A 17,253-nucleotide genomic window follows, 5' to 3' on the forward strand; every position below is an offset into this window, starting at 1 on the left:
GATGATTGATGGGAACTGAAAAGTGTACCAGTGGGTTATGAAAGGAATAGTCCATGAAAAATGCTTATAGGGAAGGAGAACGAAAGAAGTGTCTAATGGCAGGATCTCTTTGAAGGTGGCAGAACTTGCAAAGTGTTATCTGTTAAATGACATGCAAGGGTGTGAGGATCCTGATGGAGAGTTGGTGAGAGGGGAAGCAGGAGAAGTGAATAAGATGTAGTTGATGGCTTTGTTAATAATTGTTGAAGGGGAAACAAGAAGAAGGAAGACATTTCAGAGGCAATAGTATGGATAATCTCATCATCAGAGCAAATAAGAGGAACATAAGAGAAACTGTGAGTAAAGGAGAGATTCCACAATTTTCCCCTCTCCTTCTCTTTCAGAATTATGCAGGGATAGTCTCCTTCATGATTCCCTGGTCCAAATTTCCATTTCTACCAATCACACCCATTCTTGCGGCATCTTCCTCTGCAACTGCAGGTGATGCCACAATTGTCCCTTCTTCTTATTCCTTCCCATCATATCCAGACCCAAACAAACTTTCCAGGAGAAACAGTGATTCGCATAAACTTCTTCCAATCTAGTGCCCTGCATTCAGCATTCACAGTGTGGTCTCTTCTGCATCAGAGAAGCTAGATGTAGACTAGATGATCACTAGATAACCTGTGTTCAATCTGCAGGGAAAACCCTGAGCTTCTTGTTACTCGGCACTTTTATTTGCCATTACTCTCTCACATTCCTACCTATCAGTCTGTGGCCTTCTACACTGTTGTACTGAGGCCCAATGAAAGCTAGCGTAACAACATCTCATCTTCAGTCTGGGCACTTTGTAACTCTCCAGACTTAATATTTAATTCTACTTCAGGTAACTTGATTTCTCTGTCTGTATCAGTCATTTATCTATGATATTAGCTCAGCTTGTTATTTTTTTCTTTCCTTTTTACTTTTTTCCCTTCTTGGCAACCAGAGGACATGCTCAGCCTGACTTGTAAAGCAATCTTCCTGTTCTGCATTTTGTAATATAAATGTCGTTTATCGATATTCTTACTCTCTAACTGCTCCCATTCATTCATTGATTAGATAATCATGTTTACAGTTTATCTCCATGGTCCTATCAGAGACATTCCTCTTCTCCTGTAGCTTAACAAGTTTCTTTATTCTCCTTCCCTGTTCTGAAGAAAAATCTTTGACATGAAATGTTAACTCTATTTCTCTTCCATAGAGGTGACTTAACTTGCTGAGTATTTCCAGCGTTCTCTGTTTTTATTTTGGATTTCCAACATCCACAGTTTTCTTTAAATTTCATGAAATAGTGAGAATTCAGAGCAATATTGAGGGTGAATGGCAAGTTCAGGGGATCCTGAATGTCAAAGGTTATTGAGGGTTATTGAGGGTTTAATAAATAAACAGAAAAAGGAATATTTAGCACAGAGCACTGAAAACAGAGGAGACCCTTTCGTTAGTCCTGACGAAGGGTCTCGGCCTGAAACGTCGACTGCACCTCTTCCTAGAGATGCTGCCTGGCCTGCTGCGTTCACCAGCAACTTTTATGTGTGTTGCTTGAGACCCTTTAAGAGTCTGAAGGGAGGAATATTTAAAAAAATTAGGATATACAGTATTATGCAGGAGTCTTTTGCACATGTAAAAAACTGTATAACAAAGATGCTTTCAAAAACAATGAATTGAAAAGTTTCTAAGTATCAAAAAATTACTATAAAAACAGTAAACAATAAATACTAAATCAAATCAAAATATTTGGTGTGACCTTTAAAACTGCATCAATTCTCTTAGCTACACACCATTATGCAGTTTTTCAAGAAAATCAGCTGGCAGCTTGTTCCAGGCATCTTGGAGAACCTGCCATAGTTCCTCTGCAGACTTTGGCTGTCCTGCTTGCTTCTACCTCTCCAGGTAATCCCAGACAACTTCAATGTTGATATCAGGGCTCTGTGGAAGCCATACCTTCTGAAACCATATAAAAAATCTGGGTGCCTAAGACTTTTACAGAGTACAGTGGCCATTAAGTATTATTGGCAGGAAGATTAAAGAGCATCCCAAAGCTTTTTTCTTTATTAAAAGTAAGAGGGTAACGGGGAAACAGTGGACCCCTTTAGGGACCAAGAGCCAGAGGACATGTGTAGAATGTTAAATGAATATGTACAGCTATATTCATTAAGGAGAAAGACATTGTAATTGGAAATCTTAGTTGAGACTGTGAAATTCCTGAGCTTGTTAAGATTAAAAGTGGAGTTATTAGATGTCTCAGTAAGCATTAAGATGGTTGAGATTTATCCCAGACAAAGAAGAGGATTGCTAGGGCACTGGAAGAGATATTTAAATCTTTACTGGGGGCCCAGTGCATGAAAAGAAGCACAGGAACCAGAGCCCCAGTAGGTTAAAGAATGAGCAACTCCAGTATATCAAAGGGAGTGTGGGACTTGAAGCCCGATGAGTTAGGGGGAGTGTGGTAACTGGTGCTGCAATATATTGAAGAGTGTGTGAGAATGAGGTCCCAGTAAGTCAAAGGGAATGTGGGAAATGGGGACCCCAGTAAGCTAACAGGAAAGTGGAATCAGCACTCAGTTAACCAGATGTCAAACCATCAGGATTTCCTAACAGTCAGATAACAGATTGTCAGAGTTAAAACACGTCCCACAGTAGTGTAGCGGTTAACATGACGCCATAACACCTCAGAGAGTACCCGAGTTCGAAGTTCAATTCTGGCACAGTTGTGTAAGGAGTCTCTGTTTGTCCTTCCCATGGAATATGTGGGTTTTCCCTAGGTGCTCCAGTTTCCAAATAAGTACTGGATAGATTAATTGGTCATTTTAAATTGTCCTGTGATGAGGTTACGGTTAATTGATGTTGCAGAGTTGCTGGATGACAAGGCCCAAAGGGCCGGAAGGGCCTTTTCCACGCCGTATCACTAAATAAATAAAAAAACTCCACTGTCTAAACTATTCCGAAAACAAAACATTTATTACATTTCAGACAATAAGCTTGTCCGCTTATTCCACTGATGTCAAAGTGAAACTCTCCACAAAATCACAATGCCTTTTCTACATACTTGTCTAGTACCCACATAAATACATTTTGCCTTACAACTGCATTCAGGACATCACTACACAATTCTGAAATTCTCTCCTACTACTGAACATAGTGTATCGCTACTTTATACTTAACTCCATTTAGGTTATGCCTCAGCCGCTTCAAATTTTCCTATTCTTTCTGCAATATGTACTATTAAGTATTAATTTCCAATCCTTACCATCTTGCAGCCAGATCTCAGTAATTGTTACCATTTATTCTTTTCCAAGTAGATTCTGTGTCTCATTTCTCAGTTTGTTCCTTGCAGCCTTTGTGCTTACAGTATACGAAGGAGAGTTATCTGTGACACACAGCCCTTTCTATAATGCTTTTATTAAACATTACTTATTTCTCTGTTTTGATTGAATGTGTTCCTTTTACCCGAGGTAAATGTATATGATACTCAATATATTACTTTCATCTTTCCATTCTTTTTTAAATAATTTATACTATTATTTAGCCAGAAAGTAACACCTTAAAATGTGCTAAAATTACAGTGGAATCTTAATATACACCAGGCACATATCAATGTCCATATGTAACATATTCCCCTGGAAATTAGTATTACCCCTTATGTTACACCATCATAGCCAATGTAAAATTTCAGAAGCATCAGATGCTGATGAACTTGACAAATGTCTCATGCGGATTCACTATGAACCACGAAGATCTTCACATTTGTAAATTAAGCAAGTATGCTTCAATTTTGCCAAATGGTCACAAAATGCTTTCCTGTTCATTAACCAAAAAATAAGATCAGCAGACAGCAACCAAGAATACAGTATTCAAATTCTGGAGATGAATAGTGCAAGAATTACTACCATTCTTCCTTTAATGTATATATATTGAACTGAAACCAACCTTTTTTTGTGCCTTCAGTGACTTCCAAGCTTTTGTGAGCACTTTCAGGAACCTGCAATTCTTTTTGTGCTTCTTGAATTTTGTCTGAAAGTAAAATAAGTAAATGCTGATAAATATTTTCAATAAAACAGAATGAATGTTTCAAAAATACGATGTGAGAGAGAGAACTAGAGATTCTAAAACATAGCTAGAGTCCAAATGATAACTTTCTTTCCTATAAACATTCAGATTTCATCCGGTAAAAGCACCAATGGTTGGAGCAGTCAATGCGTGCACCATGGTAAAAACTGTAGATCTCCTCTAGATTGTAAAAACTGTAGATTTATAGATCTCTTCAACAATAATTTGACTTTAGTAATATCAGAAACCACTTTGGAATATCAAGAAGCCATGAAAGGCACTGCATTACTGCAAATCTAAAAACTGTGGTTTCTGGAAATCTAAAATAAAAGTGAAATTGCTGGATAAACTGAGCAAACCAGGCAGAATTTGTGGAAATAGAAATGAAATGAGTTTTTCAATAGGTTTCAACAGATTCATTTAATGTCAGAGAAACGTATACAATATACATCCTGGAATTCTTTCTCAGCAAGGCAACGACCCCCCATTCCCATCAGCAAAAAAGCATCAGTATCCTCCACTGAGCGCTCAAGCAAAGCATTAATAATGACACAGAATTGCAGTACCCCAGACTACTCATTACCCAATAATTCAACATACCACAGGCTCTCTCTTTTTCTCTCTCTCCCTAATAAGGGAAAATAAGAGGTGTCCCCATTTCAAAGCAAGAAGAGAGACACAACTAACAACTCGCTGACTTACGATGTTAAAAGCCTGTTGCATCGCTTTTTCTGAGCTCTGCGCTGGGACAGTCGGCACCAAAAAAGCTCAGCTCTCCAGGCACGCAACCCCCAGCAGCTAACCCACTGCTCCCGATGTTCCGTGTTCTCCTGCAACGCTTCAGTCAGGGGCACCAGCCTAGACATTCTGACATTTACTTCTTTTATTGCATAAATGCAAATTATTTTTGTGCTTTTCATATAACACTGCAGTATAGAAATTCATTCGGTGATCAAGTCTTGCCTGTTCTTCAGAGTTCGGTTCCAATTAAATCACTTCCCTTACTCTTTACCCATTCCTGCAAGTCAAATGTCATACAATATAGCATTGCAATGCTCAGTCTAGCACACTGTCCTTGAAATCCAGAAATCCAGCTGCAACTATTGACATAATACATCATTGCACACCAGATCTACAACAGTGGTACTCAAATACTCCACACCGCACAAAATTTACAAATACAAATTTACAGAGGGATGTCGGGCTAATTACAAATAAACAGTTTTGGCTGATAAAAGAGTGTAATTTATTAAAATGTGTGTTATTGTGTGCTATTGTGCCTCTTGTATATTGTTCAAATGTGAATATTTTAAAATATATTTATTGAGGCTGCATTGCACAATTTTGTGAAATAGTTATTTATTGGATTAATAATTAGATGCCATTTAGAACATAGAAACATAGAAACATAGAAAATAGGTGCAGGAGTAGGCCATTCGGCCCTTCGAGCCTGCAGCGCCATTTATTATGATCATGGCTGATCATCCAACTCAGAACCCCGCCCCAGCCTTCTCTCCATACCCGCTAACCCCCGTAGCCACAAGGGCCATATCTAACTCCCTCTTAAATATAGCCAATGAACTGGCCTCAACTGTTTCCTGTGGCAGAGAACTCCACAGATTCACCACTCTCTGTGTGAAGAAGTTTTTCCTAATCTCGGTCCTAAAAGGCTTCCCCTCTATCCTCAAACCGTGACCCCTCGTTCTGGACTTCCCCAACATCGGGAACAATCTTCCTGCATCTAGCCTGTCCAATCCCTTTAGGATCTTATACGTTTCAATCAGATCCCCCCTCAATCTTCTAAATTCCAACGAGTACAAGCCCAGTTCATCCAGTCTTTCTTCATATGAAAGCCCTGCCATCCCAGGAATCAATCTGGTGAACCTTCTCTGTACTCCCTCTATGGCAAGGATGTCTTTCCTCAGATTAGGGGACCAAAACTGCACACAATACTCCAGGTGTGGTCTCACCAAGGCCTTGTACAACTGCAGTAGTACCTCCCTGCTCCTGTACTCAAATCCTCTTGCTATAGATGCCAGCATACCATTCGCCTTTTTCACCGCCTGCTGTACTTGCATGCCCACTTTCAATGACTGGTGTATAATGACACCCAGGTCTCGTTGCACCTCCCCTTTTCCTAATCGGCCACCATTCAGATAATAATCTGTTTTCCTATTTTTGCCACCAAAGTGGATAACTTCACATTTATCCACATTAAATTGCATCTGCCATGAATTTGCCCACTCACCCAACCTATCCAAGTCACCCTGCATCCTCTTACCATCCTCCTCACAGCTAACACTGCCACCCAGCTTCGTGTCATCCGCAAACTTGAAGATGCTGCATTTAATTCCCTCATCCAAGTCATTAATATATATTGTAAACAACTGGGGTCCCAGCACTGAGCCTTGCGGTACCCCACTAGTCACGGCCTGCCATTCTGAAAAGGTCCCGTTTATTCCCACTCTTTGCTTCCTGTCTGCTAACCAACTCTCCACCCACACCAATACCTTACCCCCAATACCGTGTGCTTTAAATTTGCACACTAATCTCCTGTGTGGGACCTTGTCAAAAGCCTTCTGAAAATCCAAATATACCACATCCACTGGTTCTCCCCTATCCACTCTACTAGTTACATCCTCAAAAAATTCTATGAGATTCGTCAGACATGATTTTCCTTTCACAAATCCATGCTGACTTTGTCCGATCATTTCACCGCTTCCCAAATGTGCTGTTATCACATCCTTGATAACTGACTCCAGCAGTTTCCCCACCACCGACGTTAGGCTAACCGGTCTATAATTCCCCGGTTTCTCTCTCCCTCCTTTTTTAAAAAGTGGAGTTACATTAGCCACCCTCCAATCCTCAGGAACTAGTCCAGAATCTAACGAGTTTTGAAAATTTATCACTAATGCATCCACTATTTCTTGGGCTACTTCCTTAAGCACCCTGGGATGCAGACCATCTGGCCCTGGGGATTTATCTGCCTTCAATCCCTTCAATTTACCTAACACCACTTCCCTACTAACATGTATTGCGCTCAGTTCCTCCATCTCACTGGACCCTCTGTCCCCTACTATTTCCGGAAGATTATTTATGTCCTCCTTAGTGAAGACAGAACCAAAGTAATTATTCAATTGGTCTGCCATGTCCTTGCTCCCCATAATCAATTCACCTGTTTCTGTCTGCAGGGGACCTACATTTGCTTTTACCAGTCTTTTCCTATTTACATAAGACCATATGACATCGAAGTAGAATTAGGCCATCCGGCTCATCGAGTCTGCTCCGCCATTCAATCACGGTTGATCCTTTTTCGTTCTCCTCCTCAACACCAGTTCGCAACTTTCTCCCCATAACCTTTGATGCCATGACCAATTAAGAACCTATCGATCTCTGCCTTAAATGCACCCAGCGACTTGGCTTCCACAGATAAATGTGGCAACAAATTCCACAAATTCACGACCCTTTGGCTAAAGAAATTTCACTGCATCTCTATTTTGAAAGGGCGCCCCTCTATCCAGAGGCTGTGCCCTCTTGTCCTAGACTCTCCTACCATGGGAAACGTCCTTTCCGCATGTACTCTGTCTAGGCCTTCCAACATTCGAAAGGTTTCAATGAGATTCCCCTTCATCTTTCTGAATTCCAGTGAGTACAGACCCAGAGCCATCAAACGTTCCTGGTATGATCATCCTTTCATTCTGGAATCATCCTTGTCAACCTTCTCTGGACCCACTCCAATGCCAGGACACCTTTTCTAAGATGAGGGGCACAAAACTGTTCACAATACTCAACGTGAGGTCTCACCAGTACCTTAAAAATCCTCAGCATCACATTCTTCCTCTTGTATTCTACACTTCTTAAAATGAATGCCAATGTGGCATTTGCCTTCCTCACCACTGACTCAGCCTGCAAGTTAACCTTCAGGGTGTTCTGTACAAAGACTCCCAATTCCCTCTGCATCTGAGATTCCTGGATTTTCTCCCCATTGAGAAAATTGTCCACGCATTTATTTCTACTACCAAAGTGTATGACCATGCATTTTCCAACATTGTATTTCATTTACCACTTTCTTGCCCATTCTCCTAACCTGTCTAAGTTCTCCTGCATCCTACCTGTTTCCTCAACATGACCTGCCTCTCCACGAATCTTCCATTCATCTGCAAACTTGGCAACAAAGCCATCTATTTCATCATCTAAATCATTTATACATAGCATAAAAAGAAGCGGTCCCAACACCAACTCCTGCATAACACCACTAGTCACTGGCAGCCAACCAGAAAAGGATCCTTTTATTCTCACTCTCTACCTTCTCCCAATCAGCAAATGCTCTAACCGTGTCAGTAACTTGCCTGTAATACTGTGGGCTCTTAACCTGGTAAGCACCCTTATGTGTGACACGTTATCAAAGGCCTTCTGAAAGTCCAAATATACAACATCCACTGCATCCCCTTTATCTATCCTACTTGTAATCTCCTCAAAGAATTCCAACAGGTTCCTCAAGCAGAATTTTCCCTGAAGCAAACCATGCTGACTTTGTACTATCTTGTCCTGTGTCGCCAAGTACTCCATAACCTCATCCTTAACGATTGACTCTAACATCTTCCCAACCACTGAGGTCAGGCTAACTGGTCTATAATTTCCTTTCTGTTGCCTTCCTCCTTTCTTAAAGAGCGGAGTGACATTTGCAATTTTCCAGTCCTCTGGAAACTGCACCCACTTCTCTTCCTTCACACACTACAACATCTGGCATACTGCTAGTGAAGAATGATGCTTCGGCTTCGTACTCCACAAGCACTGCCGGACGGCTGTTATAACATGCAGTTGGTGTGAACAGCATGGGAATTAAATTGTAAAGTAAGCTTTTTTGACTAGATCCCCTGATCTTGTCTATCTTTAAAAATATTAATGTCAGAAATACTGTGCAGGTCTAGCGGCAGAAGATTCCACTCTCATGTTGATCTTGGGTAGAGGGAGTACTGGTAGCAAATCTTATTGAATGAAGGAGTTTCCAATATGTGAGGTCCAGTTTGCTGTTGAGTTGAAACGACCCTGTGAAGAATTTGGATGTTTGATGGAGTGATGTTGTGAACTTCTTTGAAAATGAAAATTAACCGTAGTTTAATACATTGGTTTTCAAGTGGTTCCCACTGAAGGTTAGAGAGCATGTTGGTGACACTGGATTTGCTGCTGTAATCGTTTAACACAAAGCGAGCAACACGGAGTTGGATTTTTTCGATGGACTTCTTATTGTTAGCTTGATGGGGATCCCACATGGCCGCACAATACTCAAGCTTTGGACGGACAAGTGTTTTATATGCCATGTCCTTGACGGTTTTACTACATGAGTGGAGGCTTCTTCTCAGGATACCCAGCATTTATCTGTTTTGGCTGTAATCTGATTGATGTGGCATGCCCAGTTAAGATCCTTGCTAATTTCAACACCAAGATATGGGTGGTGGGTGACTGTTTCAAGAATCTGTCCATTCATGTCATATGCCGTGTTGATTGGTTTAACTTTGTGACTGACATGCATAGCATAACATTTAGATGAGTTGAAGGATATTTGCCATTGAGACTCCTATTGACAGAATGAATCAATATCATTTTGCAGCAGCTGAGCTTCCTGGTCATTTTTTATCTTATGGTAGATGCAAAATACTCATTTAATTTATCTGCCATCTCCTTGTCTCCCATTATTATTTCTCCTGCCTCATTTTCTAGCGGTCCTGGCAGTCCACTCTCATTTCTCTTTTATTTTTAACATACTTGAAAAAATTCTTACTATCCACGTTGACATTATTTGCTAGCTTGCTTTCATATGTCATCTTTTCCCTTCTAATGATTTTTTTTTGTTTGCTTTCTGTAGGTTTTTAGAATTTTCCCCACCCTCTATCTTCCCACTACTTTTTGCTTTGTTGTATGCCCTTTCTTTTGCTTTTACAATAGTTTTGACTTCCCTTGTCTGCCGCAGTTGTACTATTTGACCATTTCAGTATTTCTTTATTTTTGAAATACATATGTCATTTTTCCCTGAAACACATGCCATTGCTGCTCTGCTGACATCACTGCCAGCAGCTCCTTCCAATTTACTTTGGCCAGCTCCTCTCTCATACCACTGTAATTTCCCTTACTCCACTGAAATACTGCAAGATCATACTTTAATTTCTCCCTATCAAATTTCAAGTTGAACTCAATCATATTGTGATCACTGGTTCCCAAGGGTTCTTTTACCTTAAGCTCCCTAATCGCCACTGGTTCATTGCCTAACACCCAATCCAGTATAGCTGATCCCCTAGTAGGCTCAACAACAAACTGCTTTAAACAGCTATCTCTTAGGCATTCAATAAACCGACTCTCTTGAGATCCATTACCAACCTGATTTTCCCTATCAACCCATGACTACCATAACATTGCCCTTCTGACTCGCCTTTGTTCTGACCAATGTTGGGAGGCCTGTGTAATAAATGCCATCAACGTCCTTTTACCCTTGCAGTTTCTCTACTCAACCCACAATTCAACATTTTCCGATCCTATATCACATCTTTCTACTGATTTGATGCCATTCCATACCAGTAGAGCCACACCACCCCTCTGCTTACCTTCCTATCCCTCCGATATAACGTGTAACCTTGGACATTCAGTTCCCAACAACAACCATCCTTCAGCCATGATTCAGAGATTTTGTGTGTGTAGTGGGAGCTATGCTTACAGAGACCTGTCTGTATTATTTGTCAATAGTTCCTGTGGATTTACCCTTTACCCAGGCAGCAAACAGCATAAACCCCAGAATGATGAACATCCAAAATAAAACCAGGAAATGCTGTAAATACACATGGCTGTATCCATGAAGCGAGATATAGAGTTTAAAAATTGTTCCCAGAATGTAGCTATCTTTTAGGTGGTTGACATTGGCTGTTTTTAGTTGACCTCAAAGTTAATGATTAATTGACACATTGAACAGCTGTACACATGGGAAAGTTTGGGACTTCCAAGATTTTAAGAATATAAGAAGTAGGAGCAGGAGTAGGCCATCTGGCCCATCGAGCCTGCCCCCCCCCAATTCAATAAACTTCACCGGAGTAATGCAGAGGCTTGCCATATATTGTTATAGTTGAATCCTGGCTATGCAGGTAAGTCTCTCAATACTTACTGATTGGAGATGGTTCTTTATTTTATACCAGCAGTTACTTAATATTCATCAGTGTGCATACATAATTTGCTCTTTACTTAAGAACATAAGAAATAAGAGCAGGAGTAGGCCATCCAGCCCATCGAGCCTGCCCTGCCATTCAATAAGATCATGGCTGATCTGTCTGTAAACTACGCTTCATCTACCTGCCTTTTCCCCATAACCCTTAATTCCCTACTATGTAAAAATCTATCTGACTGTATCTTAAATATATTTAGTGAAGAAGCATCAACTGCTTCCCTGGGCAGAGAATTCCACAGATTCCCCACTCTCTCAGAAAAACAGTTTCTCCTCATCTCCGTCCTTCTCCCCTGAATCTTGAGGCAATGTCCCCTAGTTCTAGTCTCACCTACCAAATGAAACAACCTTCCTACTTCTACTTATCTATCCCTTTCAAACTTTTGTATGTTTCTATAAGATTCCCTCTCATTCTTCTGAATTCCAGAGAGCATAGTCCCAGGCGACTCAATCTCTTCTCATAGGTTAACCCCTTCATCTCTGGAATCAACCTGGTGAACCTCCTCTGCAGTGCCTCCAAAGCCAATATATCCTTCCTCAAGTATGGAGACCAGAACTGCACACAGTACTCCAGGTGCGGTCTCACCAGCACCCTGTATAGTTGCAGCATGACCTCTCTGCTCTTGAATTCAATTTCTCTAGCAATGAAGGCCAACATTCTGTTTGCCTTCTTAATAACCTGTTGTACCTGCAAGCCAACCTTTTGCAATTCGTGCACAAGCACTCCCAAGTCCCTCTGCACAACAGCATGCTGCAATCTTTCACCATTTAAATAATAATCTGCTCTTCTATTATTCCTTCCAAAGTGGATGATCTCACATTTACCAATGTTGTATTCCATCTGCCAGACCTTGGCCCACTCACTTAACCTATCTGTTTCCCTCTGCAGACTCTCCACATCCTCTGTACAATTTGCTTCTCCACTCAGTTTAGTGTCATTAGCAAATTTTGCTACACTACACTCAGTCCCCTCTTCCAAATCATCAATGTAAATGGTAAACAGCTGTGCGCCCAGCACCAAGCCCTGAGGCACTCCACTCACCACAGACTGCCAACTGGAGAAACACCCATTTATACAAACTCCCTGCCTTCTATTGGTTAACCAGTCCACTATCCATGCCAATACACTTCCTCCGAATCCATGCATCTGTATCTTATTTATAAGTCTCATGTGCGGCATCTTATCGAATGCCTTCTGGAAATCCAAGTATATAACATCCACCTGTTCCCATCTATCCACTGCACTCATTATGTCCTCAAAGAACTCCAGTAAGTTTGTCAAACAGGACCTGCCATTTGTGAATCCATGCTGCGTCTGTCTAATGGAACCACTCCTTTCTAAATGTTTTGCTATTTCTTCCTTAATGACAGCTTCAAGCATTTTCCCGACTACAGATGTCAAGCTAACTGGCCTATAGTTGCCTGTCTTTTGCCTACATACTTTTTAAAAAAGTGGCGTGACATTTGCTGTCTTCCAATCTGCCGGGACCTGCCCAGAGTCTGGAGAATTTTGGTAAATGATTACCAACGCATCTACTATAAACTCTGCCAATTCCCTCAGCACCCTGGGATGCATCCTATCAGGACCAGGGGACTTATCTACCTTCAGGCCCTCTAGTTTGCTCATCACTTTCTCTTTAGTGACAGTGATTTTATCGAGGTCCTCACCTCCCATTTCGTCCATAACACCATTCTTTGGCATATTAGATGTGCTCTCCACCGTGAAGACCGACACAAAATAGTTTTTCAATGCCTCAGCCATTTCCTTATCACCCAATATTAATTTCCCCTTCTCATCTTCCAAGGGACCTACGTTGACTTTAGTCACCCTCTTCTACTTTATATATTTATAAAAACTTTTGCTATCTGTTTTCATATTTTGTGCTAATTTACTTCCATCTTCCCTTTCCTTATTTCTTGTTTAGCTCTTCTTTGTTGCTTTTTAAAGTTTTCCCAATCCTCCAGTCTCCCACTACTCTTTGCGACTTTGTACACGAGCTTTTAATTTGATACTACCTTTTATTTCCTTAGTTATCCAAGGCTGGCTCTCCCCACACTTACTGTCCTTACTTTTGACTGGAATATACTTTTGTTGAGCACTGTGAAAAATTTCTGAAAGTATTCCCACTGTTCCTCAACTGTCCTACCAAATAGCCTGTGCTCCCGATCCACATTAGCCAACTCCTCCCTCACCCTGCTGTCATCTCCCTTGTTCAAGCATAATACACTAGTTTTAGATCTAACTAATTTATCCTGTATGCAAAAATCAATCATACTATGATCACTCTTTCCAAGCAGATCCCCGACTTCAAGATTGTTAATCTTAACTGTCTCATTGCACAGGACTGGATTGAAGATAGCATTTTCCCTTGTAGGTTCACTAACATGCTGCTCAAGAAAGCTATCATTTTGACATAGCCTCATTGACAGAACAGTACAGTTCTGATGGACATTAATGTCTGTACATGAATGACATTTTCGAGGTGTCTGGTATTATTAATATCACTAGCCTGCATGTCTGAAGTGCTAGTTAGGAATCTTAGTGCAGGAAAAAGCAAATGAGCCCAATCTCTCATTCAAGATTTCTTATTACAACAAAATATTGATAGTAACATATGGTGTTACTGGTGGTAAGAAATAAAGGAAATAATTTTAATATAATAGATGATTCTCAGATTCCTCGAGGTTGGAAAAAAATATTTTGCAGACAGACAGGAAAAATACCATTAATAAGGTTTGTTCTTTAGCAAAACAATTACAGTACATGCTCTCTATGTGTTCCGGATGCAAAGTACAAGTATCAGAGGATTTCAGTATATCCTGTTATTTAGCAGATTCAAACAATCAACAAAGGCCATAAAAAAGTTCCCCTAGGATACAGTGTCTGTTTAATTAATTAAATACCTCTTTGAGTGGCCAATTAAGTTTTCATGCAGAAAATTGGTTAATTATAGCAAATTCAAGGGAGTTTAAAACTTTTTTTTTCAGATTGATAGACAAGTTCACAGAACTACTGCATCAATAAAACCTATTCCTCATTAGCTACTAACTTCAATAGAATGCACATTTAAAAAAAACTCAGACCATTCTTTGCCGAGGTCACTCACAGTAGAAGCAGCCAATTTCTAAACATAATAAAAAAGAATCATATATATATATATTTTAAAATGAGATACCAGCCTGAATCCAGGCACGGCACAGGCAAGACTGACTGGAACTGCTGTTAATTGTTTATTAACCTGGCTAGTAGACATGTTACCTGGCTAATAAGCATTTTAGATTTAGATTTAAATGAGCTTCAAATGAGTAAAACTTTTTTTTTCTTCATCATTTGACTAAATTAGCTTAGATATCTTTAAACACCCCTCTCCTAACCAAAGGACCATAAGTTTTAGGAACCGAATTAGAAACCATAGAAAAACTACAGCACAGAAACAGGCCTTTTGGCCCTTCTTGGCTGTGCTGAACCATTTTCTGCCTAGTCCCAATGACCTGCACACGGACCATATCCCTCCATACACCTCCCATCCATGTATCTGTCCAATTTATTCTTAAATGTTAAAAAAGAACCCGCATTTACCACCTCATCTAGCAGCTCATTCCACACTCCCACCACTCTCTGTGTGAAGAAGCCCCACCTAATGATCCCTTTAAACTTTCCCCCCTCACCCTTAACCCATGTCCTCTGTTTTTTTTCTCTCCTTGCCTCAGTGGAAAAAGCCTGCTTGCATTCACTCTATCTGTACCCATCATAATTTTATATACCTCTATCAAATCTCCCCTCATTCTTTTACGCTCCAGGGAATAAAGTCCTAATCTATTCAACCTTTCTCTGCAACTGAGTTTCTCAAGTCCCGGCAACTCCTTGTAAACCTTCTCTGCACTCTTTCAACCTTATTTATATCCTTCCTGTAATTTGGTGACCAAAACTGAACACAATACTCCAGATTCGGCCTCACCAATACCTTATACAACCTCATCATAACATTCCAGCTCTTATACTCAATACTTTGATTAATAAAGGCCAATGTACCAAAAGCTCTCTTTACGACCCTATCTACCTGTGACGCCACTTTTAGGGAATTTTGTATCTGTATTCCCAGATCCCTCTGTTCTACTGCACTCCTCAGTCCCTTACCATTGTTGTACCTTGGTTTGTCCTTCCAAAGTGCAATACCTCACACTTGTCTGTATTAAACTCCATCTGCCATTTTTCAGCCCATTTTTCCAGCTGGTCCAAGTCCCTCTGCAAGCTTTGAAAACCTTCCTCACTGTCCACTACACCTCCAATCTTTGTATCATCAGCAAATTCACTGATCCAATTTACCACATTATCATCCAGATCATTGATATAGATGACAAGTAACAATGGACCCAGCACTGATCCCTGTGGCACCCCACTAGTCACAGGCCTCCACTCTGAGAAGCAATCCTCTACTACTGCTCTTTGGCTTCTTCCACTGAGCCAATGTCTAATCCAATTTACCACCTCTCCATGTATACATAGCGACTGAATTTTCCTAACTAACCTCCCATGGGGGACCTTGTCAAAGGCCTTACTGAGGTCCAGGTAGGCAACACCCACTGCCTTCCCTTCATCCACTTTCCTGGTACCTCCTCGAAAAACTCCAATAGATTGGTCAAACATGACCTACCACGCACAAAGCCATGTTGACTCTCCCTAATAAGTCCTTCTCTATCTAAATGCTTGTAGATTCTGTCTCTTAGTACTCCCTCCAATAACTTACCCACTACCGACGTCAAACTTACCAGCCTATCATTTCCCGGATTACTTTTCGATCCTTTTTTAAACAACGGAACAACATGAGCCATTCTCCAATCCTCCGGCACCTCACCCGTAGACACTGACATTTCAAATATATCTGCCAGGGCCCCTGCAATTTCAACACTAGTCTCCATCAAGGTTCGAGGGAATACCCTGTCAGGTCCTGGGGGTTTATCCACTTTAATTTGCCTCAAAATAGCAAGCACCTCCTCCTTTTCAATCTGTACAGTTTCGATGATCTCATTACTTGTTTCCCTCAATTCCATAGACTTCATGCCAGTTTCTTTAATAAATAGACACAAAAAAACCATTTAAGATCTCCCCCATTTCTTTTGGTTCCACACATAGCCGACCACTCTGATCTTCAAGAGGACCAATTTTATCCCTTACAATCCTTTTACTCTTAATATACCTGTAAAAGCTCTTTGGATTATCCTTCACTTTGACTGCCAAGGCAACCTCATGACTTCTTTTAGCCCTCCTGATTTCATTCTTAAGTATTTTCTTGCACTTTTTATACTCTTCAAGCACCTTATTTACTCCCTGTTTCCTATACATGTCATACAACTCTCTCTTCTACTTTATCAATATCCCTTGAGAACCAAGGTTCCTTATTCCTATTCACTTTGCCTTTAATCCTGACAGGAACATGCAAGCTCTGCACTCTCAAAATTTTTTCCCCTTTGAAGGCTTCCCACTTACCGATCACATCCTTGCCAGAGAACAACCTGTCCCAATCCACGCTGTTCCAATCCTTTCTCATTTCTTCAAATTTAGCCTTCTTCCAGTTTAGAACCTCAACCCTAGAGATCTATCTTTATCCATGATCAAGTTGAAACTGATGGTGTTATGATCACTGGAACCAAAGTGCTCCCCTACACACACTCCCGTCACTTGTTCTAACTCATTTCCTAATAGGAGATCTAATATTGCAACCCCTCTAGTTGGTACCTCTATATATTGATTTAGCCAACTTTCCTGAACACATTTTATGGGAGCCCCAATCTATATGTGGAAAATTAAAATCCCCTACCACCACAACTTTATGTTTCCTGCAGTTGCCTGGTAGCTCTCTGCAGATTTGCTCCTCCAATTCTCACGGATTATTGGGTGGTCTATAATACAATCCTACTAAAATGGCCCTACCTTTCCTGTTTCTCAGCTCCACCCATAAGGACTCAGTAGACAAGCC

General features: G+C 40.7%; 1 protein-coding gene across 7 annotated transcripts in view; it reads right to left on the reverse strand.

Moving 5' to 3' along the window:
- The window catches only part of LOC140212656 (zinc finger protein 40-like), a 272,216-nt gene that overhangs the window by 146,099 nt on the left and 108,864 nt on the right, over positions 1–17,253 (reverse strand). For all 7 annotated transcript variants that reach the window (XM_072283743.1, XM_072283744.1, XM_072283746.1 and 4 more), the window contains one exon: positions 3,949–4,032. In XM_072283743.1, the coding sequence (XP_072139844.1) occupies positions 3,949–4,032 (84 nt within the window). The remainder of the gene's footprint in view (positions 1–3,948; positions 4,033–17,253) is intronic.

This window comes from Mobula birostris, chromosome 19 (assembly GCF_030028105.1).
Source record: "Mobula birostris isolate sMobBir1 chromosome 19, sMobBir1.hap1, whole genome shotgun sequence".
Taxonomy (NCBI): Eukaryota; Metazoa; Chordata; class Chondrichthyes; order Myliobatiformes; family Myliobatidae; genus Mobula; species Mobula birostris.